This window comes from Coturnix japonica, chromosome 2, assembly GCF_054131305.1.
Source record: "Coturnix japonica strain WE chromosome 2, WE-NBRP24, whole genome shotgun sequence".
In the NCBI taxonomy this organism is placed as follows: Eukaryota; Metazoa; Chordata; class Aves; order Galliformes; family Phasianidae; genus Coturnix; species Coturnix japonica.
The window spans coordinates 103803592-103828225 of NC_140664.1; the positions used below are offsets into that span (position 1 = coordinate 103803592).

The following is a 24634-nucleotide window of genomic DNA, read 5'->3' on the forward strand; positions in this document are numbered from 1 at the left end:
TTGGTACTATTGATGCTTTACTACCTGTATTAGAATCGAGGGCTGCTTCCTGTTAACCTGAGTAGGAAGGAGAGGTTGCAGCTGAGATTAAAACAAGCCCTGAAGCAGTTTACTAGTATGTGTGCGTCACTGCACAGCACTTACATACTTTAACTTTAAAAGATGTAAATGCAATTAATATACTAAAAGCACGAAAGGTGTGAAATCAAGAATTCAAAACTAGGAAAAAAGCAAATGAAGGCTATGAGTGTAAAAAGAGTAAGCTGATTTCATAGGTAAGGGCTGAGCCCAGTTCTGAATGCCACAGCAAACAAGGGAAGGTGTGGGTACTTGGTTCTTAAACATGTGTCGGTAAAGAGAAGTGAATGGCATACGGTGAATGATTTACAGCAATTTCAGGCTTGATAGTAAAGTGAGCTTGCTTACTGTCAGCTCAAAGGGATTGGTTATAGCCGTGCACATGAAGCATGTAACAAAATGGCAGAGGAGTAACACCTGCAGGTAAAAAAGGACTTTGTCCCATTATCCATGTTATTTCTATCACCAGCACCAATCAGTGCACTGGGGTTCCTGCCACCTGCTGAATGTAGGTTCTGCTAAGCCACAAAAGAGTGACTGTGTTGCTGTGCTATTATCTGTACTGACTGGCTGTTGTGTGAGCTTGAGTGAGACAAGATTCCTATGAGCCCTCAGTGCTGGCACCTACCTACCACAGGCAGTGTACCACACTGCTTCTATGTGCTTACCCCAGAACCAATCTCTAAGAGCCTTTGATAAAAATGACAAACACAGGCTCTCTCTCCAGGGGCTTCTAAGTGTAGCCAGTTTTCATACTAAAATAACAGAACTTTCTTGAAAAAATAATAAACTTTTAAAAGTAAAAGTCATCATCTAAGTTAGCTAATTAAACATCTGAATACCACTTGTCTACTTACCTAGAATACAGGTACATCTTCAAGTCTGTCTTTCTGAAGCATTCCCTAAACTTTCAGACAGTGTGCTGCCTCATAGCAGAAGTAATATTACTGATTGTACCATCACAATGCACAGAGCAAAAGCAAGGAGTAACCTTGAAAGTTAACTTCAGCTTGTGTGTGTATGTATGTATATATAAGTATATCAAAGTCTGATTGAAATTTCCCACTTAAGTAACTTCACAGCAGTAATAGTTTTGTGGTGAAATAGTACTTAAGTTAAATGCAAATATTCCAAAATTTATTAATTAGGTAAAAGATATTTCTATTTCGTTTTTAATATTGTGACAAGAAATTCACTATGTGAACAAATACCCTGTGTGTGGCCTTTCCATACTCATACTACTTAGTGGTCTACAATTATGCAGTTTTAAGTATCTGTATGCAAGAAATCCTTGTCCCTTTCCATATAGGGCCTTGTTTATGGTTAGTTTTTGCAACAGTATTAATAGATGTTTAAAAACTGACCTGCATCTTAAGAATGTAGTTCACTTGTTTACTCATCCATAATCATTGTGCAAGTGTGGTCGCTCCTGAAGTATGGAAGTGTATATAATCTTCATGATGAAAAAATGATAGTGGGGGAAGACATTTCTCAGTGATTTCTTGCCCTGTTCCTACTCTCAAGGAAAGGCCGTATGGGACAACTCTTGAGTTCTCCTCTGGAGCTGACTCTGAAGCTGAAGCAGTCAGTTGTGCCATACAAAGACATGAAACATCCATCTCTTTTCATATTGTAATCTCAGAATTTAAGTCACAGTGCAGGTAGAAGCAATATTGAGCTCTTACAACTCAGTGCTTTCATGAAGAAGTAAATTGGTCCAAGAAGGTCTTGTCTTCTGCATTTACCACACATCTAGTAAGAGCATCAAAAATATTTCCAGGTACTTTCAATGTCAGGTGATGAAGAGACTAGTTTTCATATATACCTCACATTTGTTCACCCTTAAATTTTTATGTAGCCTGCCACGTATAACTAGATACAAGCTTGAAATTTCAAAAGGCTGTTTGTTAACTGGTAACAAAATCTCAAGTCCAGATGGAGGAGCAGGTTTTTGCTGTCAAGGTTTGCAAGAGAAATTGCATGCATTATAAACTTGAGTACAGAAAATGAGAACCTTCAGCTTCAGAGATATTTCTTTTACTGACTTGCTGCTAAATTTTACCACAAGATACTGATGATTTCAAAGTCTGTTTAAATCAAGTCAAATCATTAAGTTGGATATAAAACTGTAACAGTTCATTTTAAATTTTAACTATATATTTGAAGTAATCTTTTGCCTTTTTTTCTTAATTCCAGTTGCTCTGTATTCTTCTCTTTGCTTCAAATATTCTGCTTTGCATTCTTCATAAAATGATGGATCAGAATAGCTAAAAGAAAGATGAACATTATTAGAATAACAGAATAGAAACTGTATTAACAGCACTCAAAACTGCTCTTCAGTCCCACCCAAAGTTATCATCTTAAACTCTAAATACTGAATTGGTCTGTGTTCTCTCCTGAGCACACTCTTTCTTGAGGCATAGTTCTCATTCTTCAGGCCTATGCAGAGAAACCATAACGAGGAAAGCAAAGAAAGGGAAATATTCATTCAGTAGAGCCAAATAATTTTTTCTTATACATAGGAACCTATCTACAAATAAGTCTCTGGAGAGCACTGATCTTTATGCACCTGCGAACCTAACATGAATTTTAGGGGAACGATTTTGAGTTTGCATCTTGAACAGTAAATGTGTGTGGGTAGGTGCAAAAGTAATGTCTTCTATTTATTTCCAGGGAAACTACAACAGACATAAAGAACACAATAATGCTATTTGATAGAGAAAATTCTAAGCTACAAAATGCTATCTTGCGTGTAGTCACTTCTGTTAGCTATGTAGTTTTAACCAGAGATGAAGAAAAGCCTGCACGTCATGTTATACTTGTAAAAAGTCTGCACTGTTTCACATCTGCTATGATGTTGTCCATGCAGTCCATCTTTCATCAGCTCAAACAGATGGAAGTCAGAAGATGCCACCTTCAGACTATGGTAGGTGTAGTAGGATAATCCAGCCAGAACTGGCCCTGTGCTCCATAGTCTTCAAACTGGCGTAGGATTTGACATTATCAAGAGAAAGGTTGTCTTTGTCTCTAGCTTGACTCTGAAGGTTCAAGTCTGTTGTGTAGCTGTACCTTTTTTTCATCAATTCTCAAACAAGTAACTCCACCTATCACTACATTAAAGGCATTAAACATTAACCTCTGGTTTAGCAGTGTACATATGACATGCATTCTATCACAACCCAATCCACCCATACCCACATAATGTTCAGAGAACACAAACTCCACAATAAGAAATTCAAGAATAACTTTGGCCTAGTGACACTGCAGGGACATTAGACTTCAAATAGAGACATTTCAATCCATCATGGCATCACGTCACCCTCTTTAACAACTTCCTACTGCAGTTAACAACGGCTGGATGCTTTTGAAGTAAAGACTAAATACTGAAAGACAGTACAAGAAGTAAAACCAGAATGATCTAATCCTGTTTCTGTAACAGAATATGAAGGTGCTTCCACTGTTCACCCACATCCCCAATTCAGCACGCTGAGTACAGGGCTGCATTTCATTGGGGCTGAGATTCTGGATCCGTTAGCACTATTTAAATGCAAGGAGGCCTTTTTAGCCATAGGATAGTTTTATTTCTGAAATTAAGCCTTGTCAGGTAGAACCCATGACCACCATCCTTTCTTCTAAAGCAAAGATGATATGATCTTCAGAAAAAAACCAAAGTCACAAGGTTAGCAAAGCCCTTTTTAGAACATTTAGCATTTCTATTCAGTTCTACATTAGAACAGCCAAAAACATGGAGCAAAACAAAGGCACAGAAAGGACTTACTAGCCAACGAGGCAATCTTTCAGTGCTGTGTTCTCTTCCCGACACTTCACCACCATAAGAAAACCAGTTTCTTTGCAGCATTTAGTAAATGCTATAGAAAAACAAAAACATCAGAATTAGAAAAATGTCTGTAAAATAAAGAAATCAAAATCCCTGTGTGTGTGCTCTTCCACAGGGAAAAGTAAAAATAATAAAAATCACCTAACAAATCAGACCTGATTTATTACTAACATTGCTGTAGTTGGCCTGGAGCCTCATGCTATTTATAAGGTCTTTGTGGCTTGTTGAGCAACAAGATTTTAATTAGGATTCTCCCCTAATATCGTACAATGTGTGCATACGCTGCTGTAGCTAATACTAACAAATTTATGAAGCTACTCTTGCAGCAAATCCATGATTCTTAGACTGCTTTTCATACCGACTATTCAGGGCTACCGCAGCAAAAAAAAAAGAAGCGTGAAAAATTAGGTAAGCCAGGATTGCCAGCATTTCCTCTTCAATGAAATAATTATTTTGGAGTAATTAAAGTACATTTACATCTACACATTGAGAGTGTAGTAACAGTGACAGCAACTACTGTCTCAAAGGAATGTCACTGTCAATCAATCACCTCTGAGAAGGCATCTCTGGGATACAAGGTAAGAAACTGTGACAACATGATTCTCTCCTGGAGTGCAGCAGTTAGTTTATCAGCTGGGACTGCCACACTGTGCTCTATGGCACTACAGTACTCCACAGAGGACTGCCGTCTTCTCTGTGTCATGTGGCAGCCTCTGGGTGTTCTTTGATACTGAACTTCTTTAAAGTCCAAATGGCCAAGAAAGGAGCACTGTCCCTGAAAATACCACCTTCAAAATTCTTGGAATGGCAGTCTTCGGAACAAGAAAGTATATAAGGGAGGAGAGACAATCATCTGTCTCTTATGAGGACTCTAGGTTAGCAACTATCTGCATTTAGCAGGTGGAAAAAGTGCAGAGATAAAGTCCAACATAACCAGCAACCAAATCAAGAACAAAGTCCTTTCCAGAATTCCACCTATTTCTTCATATCCAAGATTTTCTTGATAATTATTTAAAATGCATCAGATTTAGGTCATATAAAAATCGTTATGTTCAAACATCTTTAGTAATACTTACTTACAGCTAATCCAGTAACATCAAAACTTAATGCAAATGGTAAACAGCATAGAACGGGATAGAATCATAGAATTGCTCAGGCTAGAAAAGACCTTAAACATCATCAAGTCAAGTCCAACCACAACCTCACTACACTACCCTAATTCTAACAACCCACTGCTCAATCGTGTCCTTGAGTACCACATCCAAATGGCTTTTAGAGCGGCTAGGAATGGTGACTCAGCCACCTCCCTGGGGATCCCACTGCAGTGCTTAACTACCCTTTGTGTAAGGTTTTTTCCTGATATCCAACCTAAACTTGCCCTAGCACAACTTGAGGCTATTTCCCCTCATCCTGACACCACTCCCACTTTAAATGCCTTTCAGATATTGGAAGAGAGCAATAAGGCCTCCCCTTGGCCTCCTCTTCCCCAGGCTAAACAGCCCCAGTTCCCCCAGTTGCTCCTCATAGGGCATATTCTCCAAGCCCTCTACAAGCCAGAGATGACTGCCTATAAAAACCATCAAGAAAAAAAATGCTAACTTTTGCTCGGACCTTTGTCCTTTCCCCTCTAAAATAGGCATTAATCTACCTATGAGGTCAGTGGGGCAAAGCATACCTCCTAGAATCATGGACACCCATGACCTGAAAGTGACCCAACAGCAGCAAGCAAGCCCAGTCTATAGGAGGCTTTTAATTATTAACCTACAAAAAGACCCACAACACTTCTCGTGCTCAAAGTATTGATGACAGTGGTGTGTCGTTATCCTGCCAAACTTAAAATCACCTTTGCAAAACACTGCAAATAACTGACATCTTACCCATCTGAACACGTTACTGGTGAACCTTTAAACATACACAACTCCTAACATTATACGCGGGTTCTATTACCACATTCCACTTGAAAATGTACCATATGAAAGTACACCAAAAAACTGCAATTAAATTGACTAGTTAATTACTTAGTTGGAAGGACACAGTAACTTGTGCTCAGGGGTATGTATTAACAACCAGGCTTGATTTCTCAGCTCTCATGCGATATGTGGCTTAGCTTCAGACCCCAAAGCATCCAAATGCATATGCACAACTCTGAGGATACTTTGAGTAGCTAAAGCTTATGAAGCAGCACAAGCTCAGAGCAATATAAGTAGCATTCTATTACATTATCAATATGTTCTTCAGCTTTTACCGGTGACTGTTTTTTTTCTTTTGCTTCCTGGAGTGCTTGCACTGAATGTCCCTACATCAGCATCTCAGAAAATTCATACCTATTATCACATTTCTAAAGACGTCCTCTGTTTTTCAGCAAAACATCAGAAGCCTCTGAAAGCCTATGGTTCATGTAGTGACCAGTTTGATTTCTACTCTCCACAGGCACTGCCCTAAGCGCCGTGCAGTTTTTCTGTAGTAATCATTCCTTCTGGAAGCTGTGAAGTAAAAAAACCACTGTAGACAATAGGAGGTCCCTCTCACTTGTTAGCTCACCCGTCTTGATCGGCTACAGGCGCAATGTCCTGGTGAACAGAACCTGAGCTGCAACTGCAAGCACTGGCTGCCTTCAGGAGTCCCACGTTCAACTATGGCCAGAAAACCAGAAAGCACTGCTACCAAGTAGTAATATTGCATCCTGCTTCCATTCCACAGAATGGAACAACAGAGGCAAAGAAGGAGTAGGTTGAAAGGTATCAGGCATTCCCACATGAGCACATAAAACTTAGCCCTCTTTCCCTGTGTTTTCCAGTGCTCTAAAATCCCTTTAGCAGCCATGTAAGGACTGTGGTTCAAGGCAGCTCTAGTCACAGCTGTTTACCAGAAACCTCGCTGGATTCTGTGGAATGTTGTTTTAATTATGCTCTGTCTTACTCACAATTCTTTCATTGCCCCAAACATTTCAATGTTGATCAGCACAGAGCGCTAATGCTATTGTATGCAATGATTCCAGATACCATCTCAAACCATCTCTGTCATCTGACAATGACCACATTCCACAATCAAGCACTGTCTGCACTGCGGACCAAAGCTTTGGGGTGCACACCATACGACAAAGGGAGTGGACAGCACAGGATTTAATAACAAAACAACTGCTGTTAGACATGCGTTAGCCGCCACAAGCAGAACTCAGACCTGCAGGAACACCAACCTTGTGCTGCAAACGAGTCCACGTCCTGACACTGCTGCATGTCATACAAAGAACAATTGCCCTCTCAGTGCAGAACCGATCTCTTAAAAATCTTACCCACGACCCTATTTTCACCATTTTGGCAAATGGCTTTCCATGACTTTGCAAGTTTGTGCAAGGAAACAATGTTTTCTTTCCGCACGCAAACAGAATGCGACCTACCATAGTAGAACCTCAGGCAGCGGTGAAACTAGATGCAAATTCAGGTCATATGCAAAGTCAGTGCAAGTTGTAACAAAGCAAAGAAATAGAGCATGTTTCAAACAATCAAGAGTTTTCAGCCACAGTTAGGAACTGGTTGTTTTAACTTTTAGTTCCGATATGGCTGTACTGAACCAAGTCCAACCATCAACCCATCACCACCAAGCACACTATGTCCCTTATCACCACACCTATAAATTCCTTGCACACCTTCAGGACTTTCTTGTCCTATTGCTGTTAGTGGGGAGAAGAGGCCAGACCCCACCTTGCCACAACCTCATTGCTAAAAATCGTTAGTATTTTAAAAAGAATGTTTTAACTATTTTTGAGTTGTTTCCCCTCTTGTTCTGTTTTATTGCTTGACTACAAGATAATATGGGAAACTGATGGAAAACGAAGTGAGACTGAGTAGTTCTCATTTATATTAGACCAAAGACAGACTGGATAAGTGACTTTCCCATCTATCCCAGAAGATACAAAAACAAATGCAATATCTGACACATTAAAGACATGATTTTCAAACTTTAAATGATCAGATACATTACCAGAGGGTTAGTTACAATGAAGTTGGTGGAAGTCCACAGGCACCTGTCCTGGGACATGAAATTCATAATTTAACAAAAAAGAAAACAATAATTGAGGGCACTGCCCATTCTTTACCTTAGAAAGTATCTATAGGTTCAAGAAATACTTACTTCTAAATGCTGAGAATAAATACTTTGAGGATTTTAACTCAAAGGACAAATCAACAGCTGGCACAACTTGTCCCAACTCTGCGATATAATGATTTTCTTCCATACCATTAAACCAGATTAAAGGTTAAATTTAACATTCTTAATCACGGTGTCTGCAGATATATGTGCACCGCAAAAATAAAGCAAAATGTTTAAGATGCAAGTGTTTTTTTTATGCAGCTTATCAACACCACCCCCACCAGCCTCAAAGAAGGGTAGACAAATCTCTCCCCTGTGCTGCACGCAAAATGAGCTGGCAGAATCTGTGTGAGACTGCAGGAAAAGTTTCAGTAACATATAAATATTTAATAGGAAAAAACAAAAAAAAACCCAACAATGCTCCGACCCAAGCATCAAAAGTTTTGATTTTCTGTAGTGTTAAGGATAACATGTTACAGCTGTGGGGATTTTTTAACATAGTATTTTTATTTAATTTATTTAGACTTAAAATAGCTTTTTTAAAAGACAGGTAATCATTTCTCTAGGTATACATGGAAGTCTTTCCACAAAGCAAGAAAAGAACAAAAACTGTGACAGTGAGCAGTGCGGAAAATGTGTTGGAAATAAAACACTGAGAGATCATCATTATTTTTATTTTACTGTATGAACTGTCATCTGAAGGCCATTTTGGAAGGTGCATTTTTTGAAGACTCATAACATTACCCATGCACTCATACTGCAAAACATTGTGCAATTAGAATAATATCAAAATGATCATTTATCGGTCATCATGGTGTATCTCTTGTGCAGATGTTCTTCTACACGAAACAAATACTCTGCATTGTAGAGCTAAATTGATCCTTTTGGGTCTGGCTTTGGTTTATTTAAAGATTTTACAATTTTGCTACTTAAGAGAAAGTCCTACAGAGGTGTTATCTCACCATTTATATTTTCTCAACACTTATGATACTGTTATCACACTCTTAAAATAATTTTTTTTGTTGTTTCAAAGAAAAAAAAAGCTCGTATTATGATCGAGACCAGGCTTATGTTCTATTCCTGGGGTAGGTTTCTTCCCCTGTGAAAAAGAGGGAATAATTATGCCCAAGATGGGGATGGATCAGTCCTTGAGCTCTACCACTGCGAGGACAAAAGCTTTCCAAGTAACAAGGGGGATTTAGGAGTCCACAACAGAAAGAAAAGGAAACAGTTCTGCTACAATGTAAACAAGGATAAAATTTTAAATATGTTTGTGGAATGTCCACAAAATCATTAAAATGGCAAAACTTCATCAGCAGCATTTTACGGTGAAGTTGTTATGGTTTTAATTTTCTATTAAATTGTGATTTATTAGCTTGTTACTTTGAAGATTACTCAGTATGCACAGAATAGATTACTGGTGTATTTAATGAGCCAGAGGAAGAAGTAGGATGAACATGAAAAGATTGCTTTACATAGTACACTACAAGCTATTTGATATTTCTAACACAGTACAAAAGAAAGCTTCTCTGTAGATTGATCATGGTTCAGTTAACATCACTGAATATCTAATACCTCCAACTCAATTAATTCTCACCTGATTAAGATCAGTCTGATATTCAAAGTAAATCATCTCTCCAGTCAAGTAGAAATCAATATTTATGATTTTACTTTTAAATTACAATAACAAATAAAATATGTGCATCGTCAGTATGCCAGGAGTAGCTTTCCTGTTCTAGTCTACTACGGCATGCCTAACACAGCTGATCAAAGAATTATTCTAATTTGACCAACAATATATATAAGACTCAGATTAATTTGAATAGTGGAAGATTGCAAGAAATAATTAAATGCACCTTATATAGGGCAAACAGAAAATTGACACAAAATAACCTTGATTCTTTCAAGTGAACCTCTCTTATCAGATCAAATGCTATGTATTTGATAAAAAAAATACTAATAATCACATGGTTTCCATTATCCTGCTCATCACCACCTCCCCAAAAACCTGCACCATTTCAGTTCTTAGAGCTCCAACATGCTGCCAACTCCATACTGGGGCAGATGATCCATCAGCAGTAGTACATGCTGCAGGACTGGGGAGGAGACATGACTACAGAAACCAAGGCACTTTACAGAAGGGATGCTGACCACGTGAATGATCACCCCTGACCAATCTTTTTCACAGTGCTCACTGTGGAAAACACCAGCTCTGCCTTAAAATACAAAATGCAAACAGGATCCTCCATTACATTATAGCATACCTTGCTAGGAAATGTCGAAAAGTCACTCACATACCGATTAACAAGTAAACGTACAGCATGGAGAACTGCCATGAAGGCAGACAGCACAATTGGCGATACATAGAGCACAAGTATTTTCCTCCAAATTAGAAACTGTTTCTCTAAACACACTGCCTTGGGGTAAAGAAGATGTGTTAGCAATATCCTAGAAACAAAGCTGAAGACTTTGCTGTAGGGGACATTTACAATTAAAGATGAGAAAATGACATACTGGATCAGACAAAGGGCCCATTTGTCCTGCATACCATCTTTCTCAGAAGTCAGTACCAGCTGCTGCTACAGGGGGGAAAAAAAAAAAGTGCCAGAAAGTCTACATTATGGAATAGCATTTCCTCAAGTGAAGTTTGTTCCTAACCTCTATCAACCGTAAGCTGGGCTTATACCTTGAAGCAAAAACTTCTCACACGCCTTTCAAAACACTTACAATCACTTGCACAGTAGGAAACTTGTCAGCTCAGACCAAGATAAGAGGAGGAAGAAAGAGGAAAAAACCATCCAGTACCAAAAAGGCACACGCTAGCTTGAATTCCTTCAACGTCTGCCCCTGGCTTGCTTCAGAAGTCCGTGTCTCAGATATTGTGTTGCAATTGTACAAGTCACAACTACTGCAACTGTGGCTATTTGTCATACCACAGATGCCTTTTTCATTAGCGAGTTTTCAAAATCCTGCTGCAAGAATTAATTGGCCTCAAAGTATCCCTTGGCTGGATGTATTAGACCTGCCTGTGCAGCTACTCTCTCCCTGACAATTCTTTGGCGTAGCTGCAATAGGATGAAGCAGAAGGCAGTAAAGACAGTCTGTGTATATCAGAAATGTTTGGTTTTGTGGTCTTGTTCCCCTCACACCTCAAACAATCCACTTACTTGCATTGTGAAGCAGATCAACTGTAGCTGCAACACTAAGACATGATGTGTGCATCAAACTAAGAGAGATGGTTCTCCAAAACAAGAATCCAGGCTGGCTCCACAGACAGAACAAACAATGCTGCATGAATGACTGAGGTAAGTAACCCCAAAACAGCAAACCTCAAAGTCTCAGAGATCAGCTGAAAAAATGGTCCTTAACCTAGTATAGGAAGCGCTTCAAATTCTCATCTCTTGTAAGTTACATGGTATGGTCACCTGGTAAGGGAGTTTCCTGTCTTAAATTAAGGCCTACAAGGAGCTTTTCAAATGAACACAGGAAATTAATGTCTTAAATTATTTTCACACCTATCCAAAAGTTACATATTAAAAAAGAACAACCCTTCCATGTCAATTCTGAAAACACATGTAGGGCATGTAGGAAGTCTCCACTATCACCTAAATCCAAACAGATTTAGCTTTGTTTTTGTTACAGAAACATTAACAGGGCTTTTGTTAATCACTGAAAACTGAATTTCTGACTGAGTTTGGGGGGGAGGAGGGAGGAATAAAAGAAGTTTAAGAAACCAGCACCACAGAATCATAAATAAATCAGTGAAGCAGTGAATGACAAAGCCATATGCACATTCCCACATGATGCAGAGGCCTGCAGTGAGGGAACTTCTCTCACTGGACTCACTATCCATGTTGTGACATCTAAAATTTGCTCACATTCAGACTGAGAATTGTGGTTGTTTGTCAGAGGCATAGCCAGAAACCCCAAAGCAAGGGAATGCCCCAGGCAGCAACAGGGAAGAACTTCTGTCTGCACCAATTAACCCACACTATCCCACAGAAGACTGCTGGAATCTCTTCTTTCTAATTTCATAGCGAGCAATAAGAGACAGTGAATAAAAATAAAAAGCAGCAAGTGTAAGAAAGGTGGGAATTGTTTCACTTTAAACGAAAAGGCCAGTGAAGACAGAGCCAAGCACAGTAACTCAAGCACACAATATCAGTACAACTAAAGATATATAAATCCTCCAGCAGATAACAAAAAAAAAAAAATGCCTGGTTGGAGTAATTTGGGTTAAAATCAGGGTTCTGCAAAAATAAAATAAATAAAAATACATACACATGCAACCTCGTGGTATTTTCTGTAGCTCTTAGTCCCAATGCTTGGATAAGGACAAGTCAGCTTTCCTTGTTCTACTTTTCTGTGTCAGTACTAACACACGAGGTCTGATCAAAATGACTCTGGGGGTATGAGAGGTGGAAAGGTTAAAGTTAGTTTTCAGTTTAACAAGAAATCTGAATGCGCAAATGAAACTTGACCAGGGAAAGTGTCTTCCTAAGAAATCACATAGCCAGAAAAGAAGGTTAAAAAAAGTACACCTGCAAATTTCATGTAGTACTTGAACCTGACTGTTCCTGAATGTTGACAAAATACTGTTGCAGACATAAAATTTATTAGTAATATGCATTTATCCCAAGAGAATATGGACTCAAACAGCAAACGGAGGTTTGGTAGAGATGGTGCAGTGAACTACCTATTGGTAACCTCAGGGTAGTGGGAGCAACCTGATCTGATCTCTCGATCTGATTAACACATTTGTCAGCATTATTTTCATATCTGTATAAACACAGCTGTAAGTGCATATATACGTACACGCGCATATATACACACATCTATAAGTGTATATACATGCACAACTACAGGTTTACATATATACATAATATACATGTGTATTCTACACCAAACACAGAAACAATAAGACACATCCTCACAACCCTGACTAAGCAACACACCCAGAGCACAGCATAACAGAGATGAGGGTTATGTCCTCACAAGAAAAAAGACAGAAGAAATCACAAGGGCACAACTATTCTGTGTAAGGTCTTACAGTGACTGTGCTATGTCAGGCAAAGGAGATTTAAACCAGGCTATTTAGGTAGATTTATCAAGACAAACCAACACTTTTGTCCTCCCTTTGAAAATAATAATAATAAAATCCTACTAAGCAAAGTAAATATATTGCTGCAAAACAGTCTGTGTGGTAAATCATGACTTTTCTGCTAAAGATAGCTGCTTTAGGAATGTTCCTGTCAGGTACAAGTATTGCCTTATACCTAAGGGTTCAGGTAAACCATGCCCAGTATGCACAGCCACCAAGTTAAACTACACTGTTTTTAAACAACTGCTTCCTTTAAGACTGACTTGATCTAATTTTCCTCCCAGCCTGTAGTAAGTATCCCTGACATCAAGTGTTACCATACCAGACGCTGGAAGAGGCAGAACTGGAACAAATGCAAGTTCCCCCATGGCTATTGTCTGTCACTGCCTGCTCCTATATAAACAAGTGCATCCAGCTTGAGCAGCACAGAGTCGCCTCGCTGCTGCTCATCCTCCCATCTCCTTCAGGAGCTGCTGAGCCACTCGGGGACAGCTGAGAAGTTAGCATACCAGATGATTCAAAGCAACAACACACCCCATAACGACTGACTCCTTAGCTGAACTCTGAATTTAAATAAAAAGATCTATTTATAAAGAAGCCAGATTCACTGAGTGGCACGAACAGCAGTAGTGTCTCTCTGCCACACGGTGGAGATAGAGGTCATTTATGTAACTCTCAAGGAGGCAATTACACAGTTATTCCACCATGACACCAGCTCTACCTTACAGTGTGTTCCTCCAGAGACGCATTTTTCTTCCTCAGTTCAGTTCACTGCATTTCCAAAAACACAGTTTTAACTCAAAGATCTTTTTTATTTATTATTGTTATTATTTCCCTCTGCTCTCCAAATGAAACAAAACATCCTTTAAGCAGAAGTGAACTCTCAGCTGGAGGGTGGGACAGAACAGGGCCAAAAATGCAGGTCAACTGAACTCCCTCAATGGTATAACACCTAAGATCAATACGCTCCCCTCCTTAGAAGGAGTAAGCAACCTCTCCTTACAGGTCACAATTCTTCTTCATATAATCTTCCTATAGTGCCAACCATCACTCCAACATTTCCAGAACATGCTACCATGTACTTAACCTTGGGTTACAAGGTATGTTTAGAGTCCGTCTTTTTTCCCCCTCTTTTTTAATTAGTAGTCTTCAGAGTCTACAGGTGTGAAGGTGTGGGAAGCATTCGTGCTGAATAAGGCACTATTCAGCATTTTTAAAGACAACATGCCTAGAAGCACAATTTTAATGGTAAAAAGGTTTAGCAGTGCTTCTGCATTCTGAGTTTCATACCAAAGACCCTTTGCAATGATAGCCACAGTGTCATTTCTTCTTCAAAAAATACAAATCACTGACCAGGTAGGCAGCCAGAACGTCACACTTCCCTATTCATGTAATGCTTTTTTAAAGAAATTTTTTAATGACAACAAGAAAATATATTATGAAAGTTCAGCAAAATCAGATGTTATTTAATATACCAGCTTTATAAATTCTGTAGTAACAGCTTAATACCAGAAAATAGTCCAGTCACCAGACGTTCCCTGTACCTTTGAATTTGTTGCATAAAGGGCTTTTGAAATGAGAATGCACTACTAAATGAGACTGCATCTCCTGTGCTAAGCCAATTCCATCACTGCTCTGCCTGGTTACTGCACTGCACAGCCAGCTACATACATCTACTATAAACGAGACCTGCTACAGACTCTGTAAAACATCAAGTTTTGGGGTTAAAAGGTGCTCACTAAGCTACCTTTTGACTGACCTCAGGTAGCCAAAGCAAATTACCCAGCTGCTATATAAGGTATTTCCCACTTGCCTTACAGGAATAGAGTGATCACAATTCTCCACTTCAGAAATTCCCTCTTGACACACGCTCTATCAGAGCTAGGAATGCATACTATCTTCAAACCTTTCTTTCAGAGTTACTAAACCAAACAGACAAAGTTAGTGCTATTTGGAATAATGCAAGATCCACAATTGATTACAGTCTTACTTGAAGAGCAGTTGGCCATGGTGGAGCAAAAACTTGTAAAAAGGCAGCAAACACCTCAGGTGTTCTTACTCACAGAGGGAAACTGACAACAGTAAGGGAGGAAAACAACCCAAAATACAAACCCACACCCTGATACATCCCATGGTCTCATGTGCGGCTTCCAGAAATCACTGACTGCACAGACAGTTTGTGCATGGACCAGAAATGAAGATGAAAACAGTCAATGACAAAGCTCTGCTCATGAATTTATTTGTTTTGACAAGGAAGCATCAGACAGAAGCTGTGATACCCAAGCTGATACCCAAGCATACAGCAGAGAGAGCCAAGCAACCGCATCTGTGATGCTGCTGGCTGTCATAAATGGCACCAGGCTAAAGAATTCTGCATGTGGCAGGGGTTTAGATTGGATTATAAGGAGACACTAAGAGACATGGCCACTTCTCTACAGCTACGTTTATCATTTCAAAGCCAAAAAAAAAGAAATTGAGGGCACAGGACTTACAAACAAGCTTTTGACAGAAACATTGTGTGAAACCAAGAGCACCAGGAATCGTCAGCTGTGGAAGTCTCTCAGGAGAAAACATCCTTCAGTGTAAGGCTTTCTAGGCAAATGGTATAAAAACTGGTGTAACACCGTAAACTTTAATGGGACTAATCTAGACTGAGGTATAACAAAGCCTTCGGGATACTCCAACTTACAACAGTTGACTATACTGTCGATGGGTTGGCCATGAGCCAGCAGTGTGCCCTTGTGGCCAAAAAGACCAATGGCATTCTGGGGTGCATTAAAAAGAGCGTGGCCAGCAGGTCAAGGGAGGTGATCCTCCCCCTCTACTCTGCCCCGGAAAGGCCTCATCTGGAATACTGTGTTCAGTTCTGTGCTCCCCAGTACAAAAAAGACAGGGATCTCTTGGAAAGAGTCCAGCGGAGGGCCACTAAGATGGTGAAGGGACTGGAGCATCTCCCCTATGAAGAAAGGCTAAGTGAACTGGGTCTGGTTAGCCTTGAGAAAAGAAGACTGAGAGGGGACCTGATCCAGGTCTTAAATATCTGAGGTGTGGGGGGCAAAGACTCTTTTCAGCAGCGTGTGAAGACAGGACAAGGGGAAACATACAGAAACTGGAGTATAAAAAGTTCCACACGAATGTGCGCAAGAACTTCTTTACCGTGAGGGTGACGGAGCACTGGAACAGGCTGCGCAGGGGGTTGTGGAGTCTCCTTCTCTGGAGACATTCAAGACCCAACTGGACGCCTACCTGTGTGACCTGGTGTAGGGAACCTGCTTTGGCAGGGGAGTTGGACTCAATGATCTCTGGAGGTCCCTTCCAACCCCTACGATTCTGTGATGTACGCTGCCCAAAAGTAACGACTCAGTTTTTGTTAACTGCTTGCTAAGAAACATGGCAAAGTCCATAACAGTGACAAGAGAAATGGAAGACAGAGTTCTAACAATGTCAGTCATAGGATCCACAGACATGATTCACATCCTGCCAAGACCAGATGTGACAGAAGGCACATGTGCACTGAACAGTGGAGGCTGCAGACACTGAGAACTTGAAAACTCAAACAGCAGCAGCAGTCAGGCCAGGATACAAGCAGGACCTTCCCAGCAGTAGCATTACATCCTTGCAACTTTCTTTTGTTTTCCAGGTCTACTTAGGACCTTTTTTCTTTTTTTCTTTTCCCCCTTTGGAGTGCATTTTGACTTCTGTGTGAGAACCTTTCCTGGCTGGGATCCAAGACTTGGTGACCACACATAGCTTCTCTACTGATCTGAAATTCTAAGAGCACAATCTGACCAAAGATCTTTTCTCCATTTTCTAGGTTCTGAACAAAATGAGCTTTCCTTGCTGAATGCAGATGCACACATGCCTCCACCACCACAGATTTGTCAGTATGTAAATTTTTCCAAAGATTTCTTCTCACCTTTATTCTGAAAGAAAAAATCACCCAAAAGCTAGCATATGCTGTATTAATGTAAAACCCCTAGAGGGCAACTAAGCGTCAATTTCAACCTGCATAAATATTCAGCTCCTTAACTATTTTACAGATTATGTAAACTATTTCCTTGAACCTTGTCTTTTACCCCTCATTTAGAAGAAATGAATCCTTTTCATTCTCAAATCACATTACTGCTGCCTATTTAGTGTAAGTTAATCACAACTGCCCAACCAGAGGCTGAGTGCTCAACCCAACAAAGCTCAAATGTGCACAAAAAAAGAATAAAGGAAAGAAAACACATGCAAGGGCCTCCTTTAAACAAAGAGAAAACAAGCATATGAAAGTCTGAAATCACTTTCTTTGCATTAAAGTCTTTTATTATTCAGCCTAGTATTAATTTATTGCATGGCATCTGCTTTCTTGTACAGCAGGTTGGTTGCGGGTCTCACATTTCTGAATTTAAGTTTATACTGTTGGGATTATTTGCCTGTCTACCACTACGTACTATGGTTTCAGCCATCTATTCAGTATTTATGGGCATACAGGAAAAAAATAGTAATAAAGCAGGAAATAAGATAGATAGGAAATTAGTCTAGCTCCAAAAAAGTTTCATTTGCTCTTCAGTCTTTAAGTAGAGTCCAGGTCTGCTGATAGCAGGGAAAGAAAAAGAAGTGGAAAGTAGTTGGTGCCATGAAAGTAAAAAACCTTCACCCAATGCCAACAGTTCTTCTCAAATTTTGAAGTGATAACTCCTGTGTCCAGCTGAATCTGTTTGTAATGACATAGCAGACATCAACTGCCTCTCCCTTCCTTTCCACTAAATCCTGCTGTGAGCTGAAGGGCACTGCTCTGCCAGGCCACATGTGCACAGAACCCACAGACATTCATATTGCTACAGAAGGCACTAAGAAATCAGTGGGACTTTAAAGCTATGGAAACAATCTGAAACAAGGAGGGAAAAATAGCTCAAAGGAATCCTTAGCAAACGCCTTCAGATATCAAGGGTTTCTATATAGTTTTTTTCAGAAGAGCAAATACCCTCACACTAACTGGCAGCATAACCATCCATATTTTATGCATAACAATGCAGGGTCAGTCTATTCATTTGTCAGTGTATTTACAGACCACAACAGTCCTTCATAAAGAAACCATAACCAGAATCATTGTTAACGATTTACCCTTGATGTGAAGTGCACCTTACACTCCTTATCAGGGTGGCTGAATTTGCTTTCAGACAAATCAGACTACTGCAACTTAAACATCAGGATAATGGAGATGAGCGGTAGCAAGTCTGCAACATACGGCTCCTCACTGAGACCACATCTTAGTCATCAGAGTAAAAATGTTTCTGAACTGTAAGCCTTGGTTAAGAAAACAAGACTAGAATTAGGTTGCTGTTGTGGTTCCACCCAGTAGGCAGCTTAGCATCACACAGCCTTTCACTCACTCACCCCCACCAGTGGGATGAGGGAGAGAATCGAACACAGAAGTAGAACTCATAGGTTGAGGTAAAGACTATTTACTGAAACAGAAATGAAAAAACAAACAAACAAACAAACAAACAAAAACCAGTTATATATAATACAATATACAATCATATATAAAAAACAGTTATATACCATATATATATATATAAACATATATTTATAAAACAAGTGACACACAGTTGCTCACCATGTGCTGACTGACACCCTGCCAGTTCCAAAGCTGCAGCAGCACCCCAGCCAACCTCCTCCAGTTTAATAGCTCAGCATGATGCCACATGGTATGGAATGTCCCTCTGGCCAGTTTGGGTCAATTGTCCTGGTTCTGTCCCCTTTCAGCAACTTGTGCCTTTCCCAGCATCCTTGATGGCAGGGTAATATGAGAAGCTGAAACATCCTTTGCTCTGTAAAGAACTGCACAGCAACAACTACAACATCACTGTTTATGAACACTACCTTTCTTGTAAAGCCATAACACAGGATCACACCAGCTACTAGGAAGAAAATCAACTGTGTCCCAACTGAAACCAGGACAGCTGCAGTAAGAGAACTCCCTGTGAAATGATGCAACAGTTTCCCAAGCTCAACTAATTATCACTCAGAAGAGGATTTTATTCTGTGGTCATGCTAATCCAGCATTTTCTATCGCAGAAACAACATATTTTTGTACTGATACTTTCAGCTGTGCACACCCTTCATTAGCCATAGCAGTAGAGAGATACTAATTAAATTCAGGTAAATAAATGCATGTTCGAATATGTAAGTAGTCATCTAGAAGAGATTGGAACTAGCATATTTAAGTTTTCTCACATTCCCTGTTTTCCTGCATTGATGGATGGCTAAGCAGCCGGGATGAAAAAAGATGAAATCATAACAATTGGTCTGAGTTACTACTGTGCTGGGAGAATGTAAGTAAAGCAAACATTGCCAACTCTGTTAAATACCTCCTACAGAATTATAGAAATTATTTTGGGGGAGTCTAAATTAAATGAGTATTCTCTGCCCAACAACGAATGCCTCAAAGTTTACGCACAGTCAGTAACTAGCATTTATACAAACTTGATAGAGTGAACAAGACAGTTACCCAAAACAAAGAATAACAGTAATATTCTGTTTCTGTTACAGTTACTGAGCAGAAGCGTATCAAAATAAATTGACAAAACACTTTTCACTAAAAGAAGGTGAACTCTCTTCCTCCACCATTCTCAGTCCCCACAAAGGACTTAAAAGTTTCTCAAGCTGTTTTCAATTGATAAAACTCAAAAATACACGTATCACATGAAAATGTAGATACTTTTTATTTTCTAATTAGTTGCTTGAGGATAGCTTTCAAAAGGATGAGGACACTTGTTACAAAGCTCTCCAGAGAACTGAAGACTCCTTTGTATTGTTATTCAACAGTAATGACACACTATCAAATGTAGATAACAGAAAATATTTTAAACTTAGAATACCGGACAGAGGTACTGAAGACAGCACAGAAGCTCTGAGTTTGGTCCTACCCTGTTTAAGACATGAATAATTAAATCTTTGGTTATAAAACCCAAAACACCATACGATTTATGATCCTATAAAAATAGTGGTAAATTTCCTTTCATTAACTAGACACATGCTGTACGTTAAGGTAATAAGGCAGAACAGTGCCTTAAAATAATATAAGAACGTTTGTAAGCGTTATGTCCTGACAGAATTTTACCCTGAACTCCCTGACAGGCAGAAAGGTATATGTCAGTTCAAATCCATGACAGTCTATCTGCACTACAGGCTCACTCAGCATGCCAAACATTTTCTATCATGTTGAATTTTACTTCCTAATATCTTTCTCACTGAGTTGCTCCTAAATCTGGAAAGAAATAGAAGGAATATTTTCTGAATTACCTGAAATAAAGTATAATGGGACTCAATCCTTGTGCAAACTACATTGGCAGGGGTCAGAAATGGGATGGCAAACAAACCAGGCACAATTTTGTAGACTGCACACCCAGGGTTATATCATGGATAAAACAATGTTTCTGTAAACCCTGCAACACAGAGATTCTTCCATACTGAAGAGTTCAATTTCTTCAGCAATGTTTAGACTATGTTTTTGTTACACTTCCTAAATAATGAACAGAAGGCACACAGCAACTTGTATACACACTACGAAGCTTTACTAAAAAAAAACACATTGAAAAAAGAGCAAAGAAACAAGAGGAAAAAAATCAGGACAGATGAAGAATGACAAAGATTATTTACACCAGAAAAAATAAAGAGTACTTTTCATCACTGGCCTTATGAATTATTTTGACTTGGCTGCCAGATTCACTATAGAGAACTACTACTCCAAAGGTAGAAAAAAGTAATGGGACAATGAAATGTAACATTTGAAACTGTAGACTGTGGTGATACTCATAGTGGGTACTTTCTTCAACCAGAAAGTTCTCCCTCAAAATCTGAACATCATTTTTAACCCGGTGATACTCATGTTTTTGGTGCTTTCTGTCTTCATTTTGCTGTGCTCCTGAAAACAACTCATAAACCCTAGGTTCCACCATCTTCCCTAAACAATCTCAAAGACTCCATAGTAGAAACAGGACGGTTACTGAAAAGGCCTTTTTTTTTTTCCTTTTTATTTTTTTCCCCCCTTTTCACCCTTTTTTGCCTTTGGATAAGCAGATTGTCTTATTTATTCTATTCAAAGTACTGCTTTTATTCAGGCCACTACCAGGAATCTGTCCAATGTCTGATGGTCTTCATGAGGACATCAGCATTTCAATAGCAGGCCTGTTGGTTTTTTTTTTTCTGTTTGGGGTGGGTTTTTCGTTGCTTGTTTTTTAATAGCATAAAAACCATTTTTTTTCAACTTAATTTACAAACAGTATAAAAGTAAAAACTCTGCTCCTTCAACTGCAGATTTCATAAAGCACGCATTGGTATTGATGAGGTGATGAGGATCGGGAGCAGGACACAATACAACTTCCTTTTAAAACACAAAGCAAAGCTTTTAATATTACCTACTTGTAAAATCCATACATGCAGCAAGTGTATAGTAAAGATGTTTAATGTCACGCAGAAATGCTATATTCAGTGAGGCCTTAAGTTATTCTGTGAGCCACTGAATATTCTGAGTGACAATATTACAAGTACACTGCAGGACAGCATGAGTAGTCAGAAGGCTCTTGATATACTAAAAGATTTAATCTGGAAAAACAGTGCAATTCAGCAAGAACAAAATAAAAAAATCTTTAACCCTAATACTGTATATACACGTGTTTGAGTATGAATGCCACGTACAAAACCACTCTGTTTCACAGAAACAATCAAAAGCACAAATACACAGCAGGCAGACAGATTCATTTCCTCTGTGCCTATCTATAGCTTACACTGAGAACATCAGTGACCTACAAAGAAAAGCTGGACATCCTAAAACAAAATGCCTTTGGAAACAAACAAAGCAATCTCTGAATGGTAAGCAATAACTAAGTATGGGAACAAGCTGTCTCTACAAGCTGCAACATTAACCAGTTTACAGATATACCAAACACAACCTCAAGAAGAGAAGTCCAATTTAGCCCGGCATTCCTCTCAGTCTTGGTAAGTATATCCAAGGGAAACCAGCAAGTAAAAATGCAGACCCCTAAATACCATAAATAATGTCTAAAAATGCCTACAGCTTCTTCAATTCTGTCCCAGTACTGAGGATTTCAAGAGAAGAATCTATTTACCCCATTCCAAGTGTACATTATCAGCTTCGAAATTCCTTATGCAAATTCCTGTCCTTCTCATCACCTCACAAGCACCACCTTCTACCCCTTAGTGGATTCCTCTCAAATTCTTCATAATATCCCTCTGAAATATGTCTAGTGTGCAGAAGCTGAATTGTTTTTCTTCATCCATACCTCTAATGGTCTGTGTAGCTCTAATACTCCTTGTCCATCCCCCTTCACACCTTCTGACCTGTTGTGCAGCTTTTGATTCCTCACCCCAAATACTTCTCACCTTCTGTCATATGATCATATTTCACGTGCAGGTATCTGTCCTGATCTTAGGCAGACACATTCCAAGCACTTTATTCAGCCTGATATCTTCCTTTTTTATTTTTGACAGTATTAAAATGCTACAAACAAGATTCAGAGAAATTACAATAAAGCACAATTATTTTATGGCCTTTTGTTACTGTAGTCTTTATTCCTCTCTCAATCAGACCTGTAAATAGAACATTCTTCAGAGCAGGAATCTCCTCTACTCTTTTTCTATGCAGCACTGTGTAGCCATTTATTGGAAAACAATTATAATGGCATCAAAATTAAATTAAAATTTGCAGCAGGAAAGAGGGATTATTTTTGTTGCCATTATTGAAAGTACCAGAACAAGAATAACATGCAAAAATGTTTGACTCAGCAACAGATAAAACAGTTACTACTTAAAGCTGTATATTGTCGGTGTTGTTCCCATGATTGTTTAAAAAAGAAGTGCCTGAGGAACATCTCACTCCATTTAAACAACCTTTAGCTTTAATTTCCACACTGAAAAACTTTAGAATGGCTCAGTCCCAAAGAAGGATGAAAATTAGAAATTTCATTAACCACATCCTGATGTTTTCAAACAAAAAAGCATGGAGAACAGTCAGACCGCCACATCTTGTTAAGCATATGCCTACTCATTGGATGTTGTACTGAGGGACATGGTTTAGTGGGAGCTATTGGTAATAGGTGAACGGTTGGACTGGATGATCTTTTAGGTCTTTTCCAACCTTGGTGATTCTATGATTCTATATTTCAACTTTATCTTGCTTACTCCTGTTGCCTGATAAGGTTTATCTTTAACCCTCTGTTGCAATTTGATTTGGGGTTTGTTGGTTTGTTTTTTATTTTGGATTGCTCAGCTGACTCATAATATTCTACACAGAGATGTTCAACAGGTACAGCTCTCCAGCCTACAGGAAATGGAGATCAAAACTACAACTCTCATAATACACTGCCTTCTCAAATCAAAGCCTGTTAATTTGTAATTATTATTCTGAACCCTATTTAGCACAGCAGTAATTAGAAATTTTCCCCATTACCTTTCCCTGAATGCAATACACTCTTTAAAACACCAAAACACTGCCCGCAGTCTATCTGAAACGCACTATTTATTGGTTTGTAGTTCCAAATGCGCAGTAGCTGCTTTTGGACAAAACTAACTTCTATTTTCCACTGCTGCACCTAGTGCTATCTACACAACACATTCTGATGTCAGCAGTTGAAAAATAACCTATTTTCTGTGCAAAAGTAACCCCGGGGTAATATTCATAATTCATACACAATTAAAATATTTATACACGTGCACAGAGAATATAGCATGACCTGTTAAAGCATTAGATTTATTTACACAACAAACTGACTGTCTTACTGTTGAATGTAACTCTACAGTCATTCTAAGAGGGGTTTACAATCCAAAACTGCAAAGCAATTGCTGAAGTACATCACTATGAACACACAGTTAATATGAAAGTTACAATTACTCATATTAACAGTATGTGCAACTATGTCACAGGAATATAATACTGTAATATTCTAATACATAAACTACTGTATCTGTAGTTTATCACCATCATCAATGAATAGACAGTTTAAAAAAGACAGTACAGAATTCATTCTCGATTGCTGGCAGTAACAAGAGCCGAAAGGGAAGAATCAGGATGTATCAACTAGGAAAGAAAACCAAGGGTCAGTAAACAACACATCCAGCATCTAGTAAGAGATACAAATATGGTCTTAGTAAGAGGCTGCAATCACAGCCCCTCTTTTTGGGAGGATTCAAAAAGAACTTGACTATGTTTCTCCCAACCACTGGCTGATACCCTGCCAACTCAGTCAGCCAACAAACGCACTTATGTGAAGGTTGATCCAAACACCACCAAACAGTATGACATTAATGTCAAGGGGAAGTTTGTCCTTCTGTCTTCATAGCCTGCACCAAACTGACCTCTGACATGGAGCTACTCAACCTAACAGTACAGAGCTTACCAGTAAGAGAACTTGCAATAATTTGACTACATAAAAGGCAATTTTAGCCTCGTAGAGCTAAACAAAAGACGTAACCCAAAGAGATTAAATTGTTCCTAAGTCAGAGAACTCACATTAGCACTA

General features: G+C 39.1%; 1 protein-coding gene across 1 annotated transcript in view; it reads right to left on the bottom strand.

Moving 5' to 3' along the window:
- Positions 1–1696: 1696 nt before the first annotated feature.
- CMC1 (C-X9-C motif containing 1) overlaps positions 1697–24634 on the bottom strand; it is a 50573-nt gene continuing 27635 nt past the window's right edge. Inside the window, exons 3-4 of the mRNA XM_015853957.3 lie at positions 3857–3947; positions 1697–2345 (exon numbers count right to left, since the gene is read on the bottom strand). Of these exons, the coding sequence (XP_015709443.2) occupies positions 2231–2345; positions 3857–3947 (206 nt within the window). The 3' untranslated portion in view covers positions 1697–2230. The remainder of the gene's footprint in view (positions 2346–3856; positions 3948–24634) is intronic.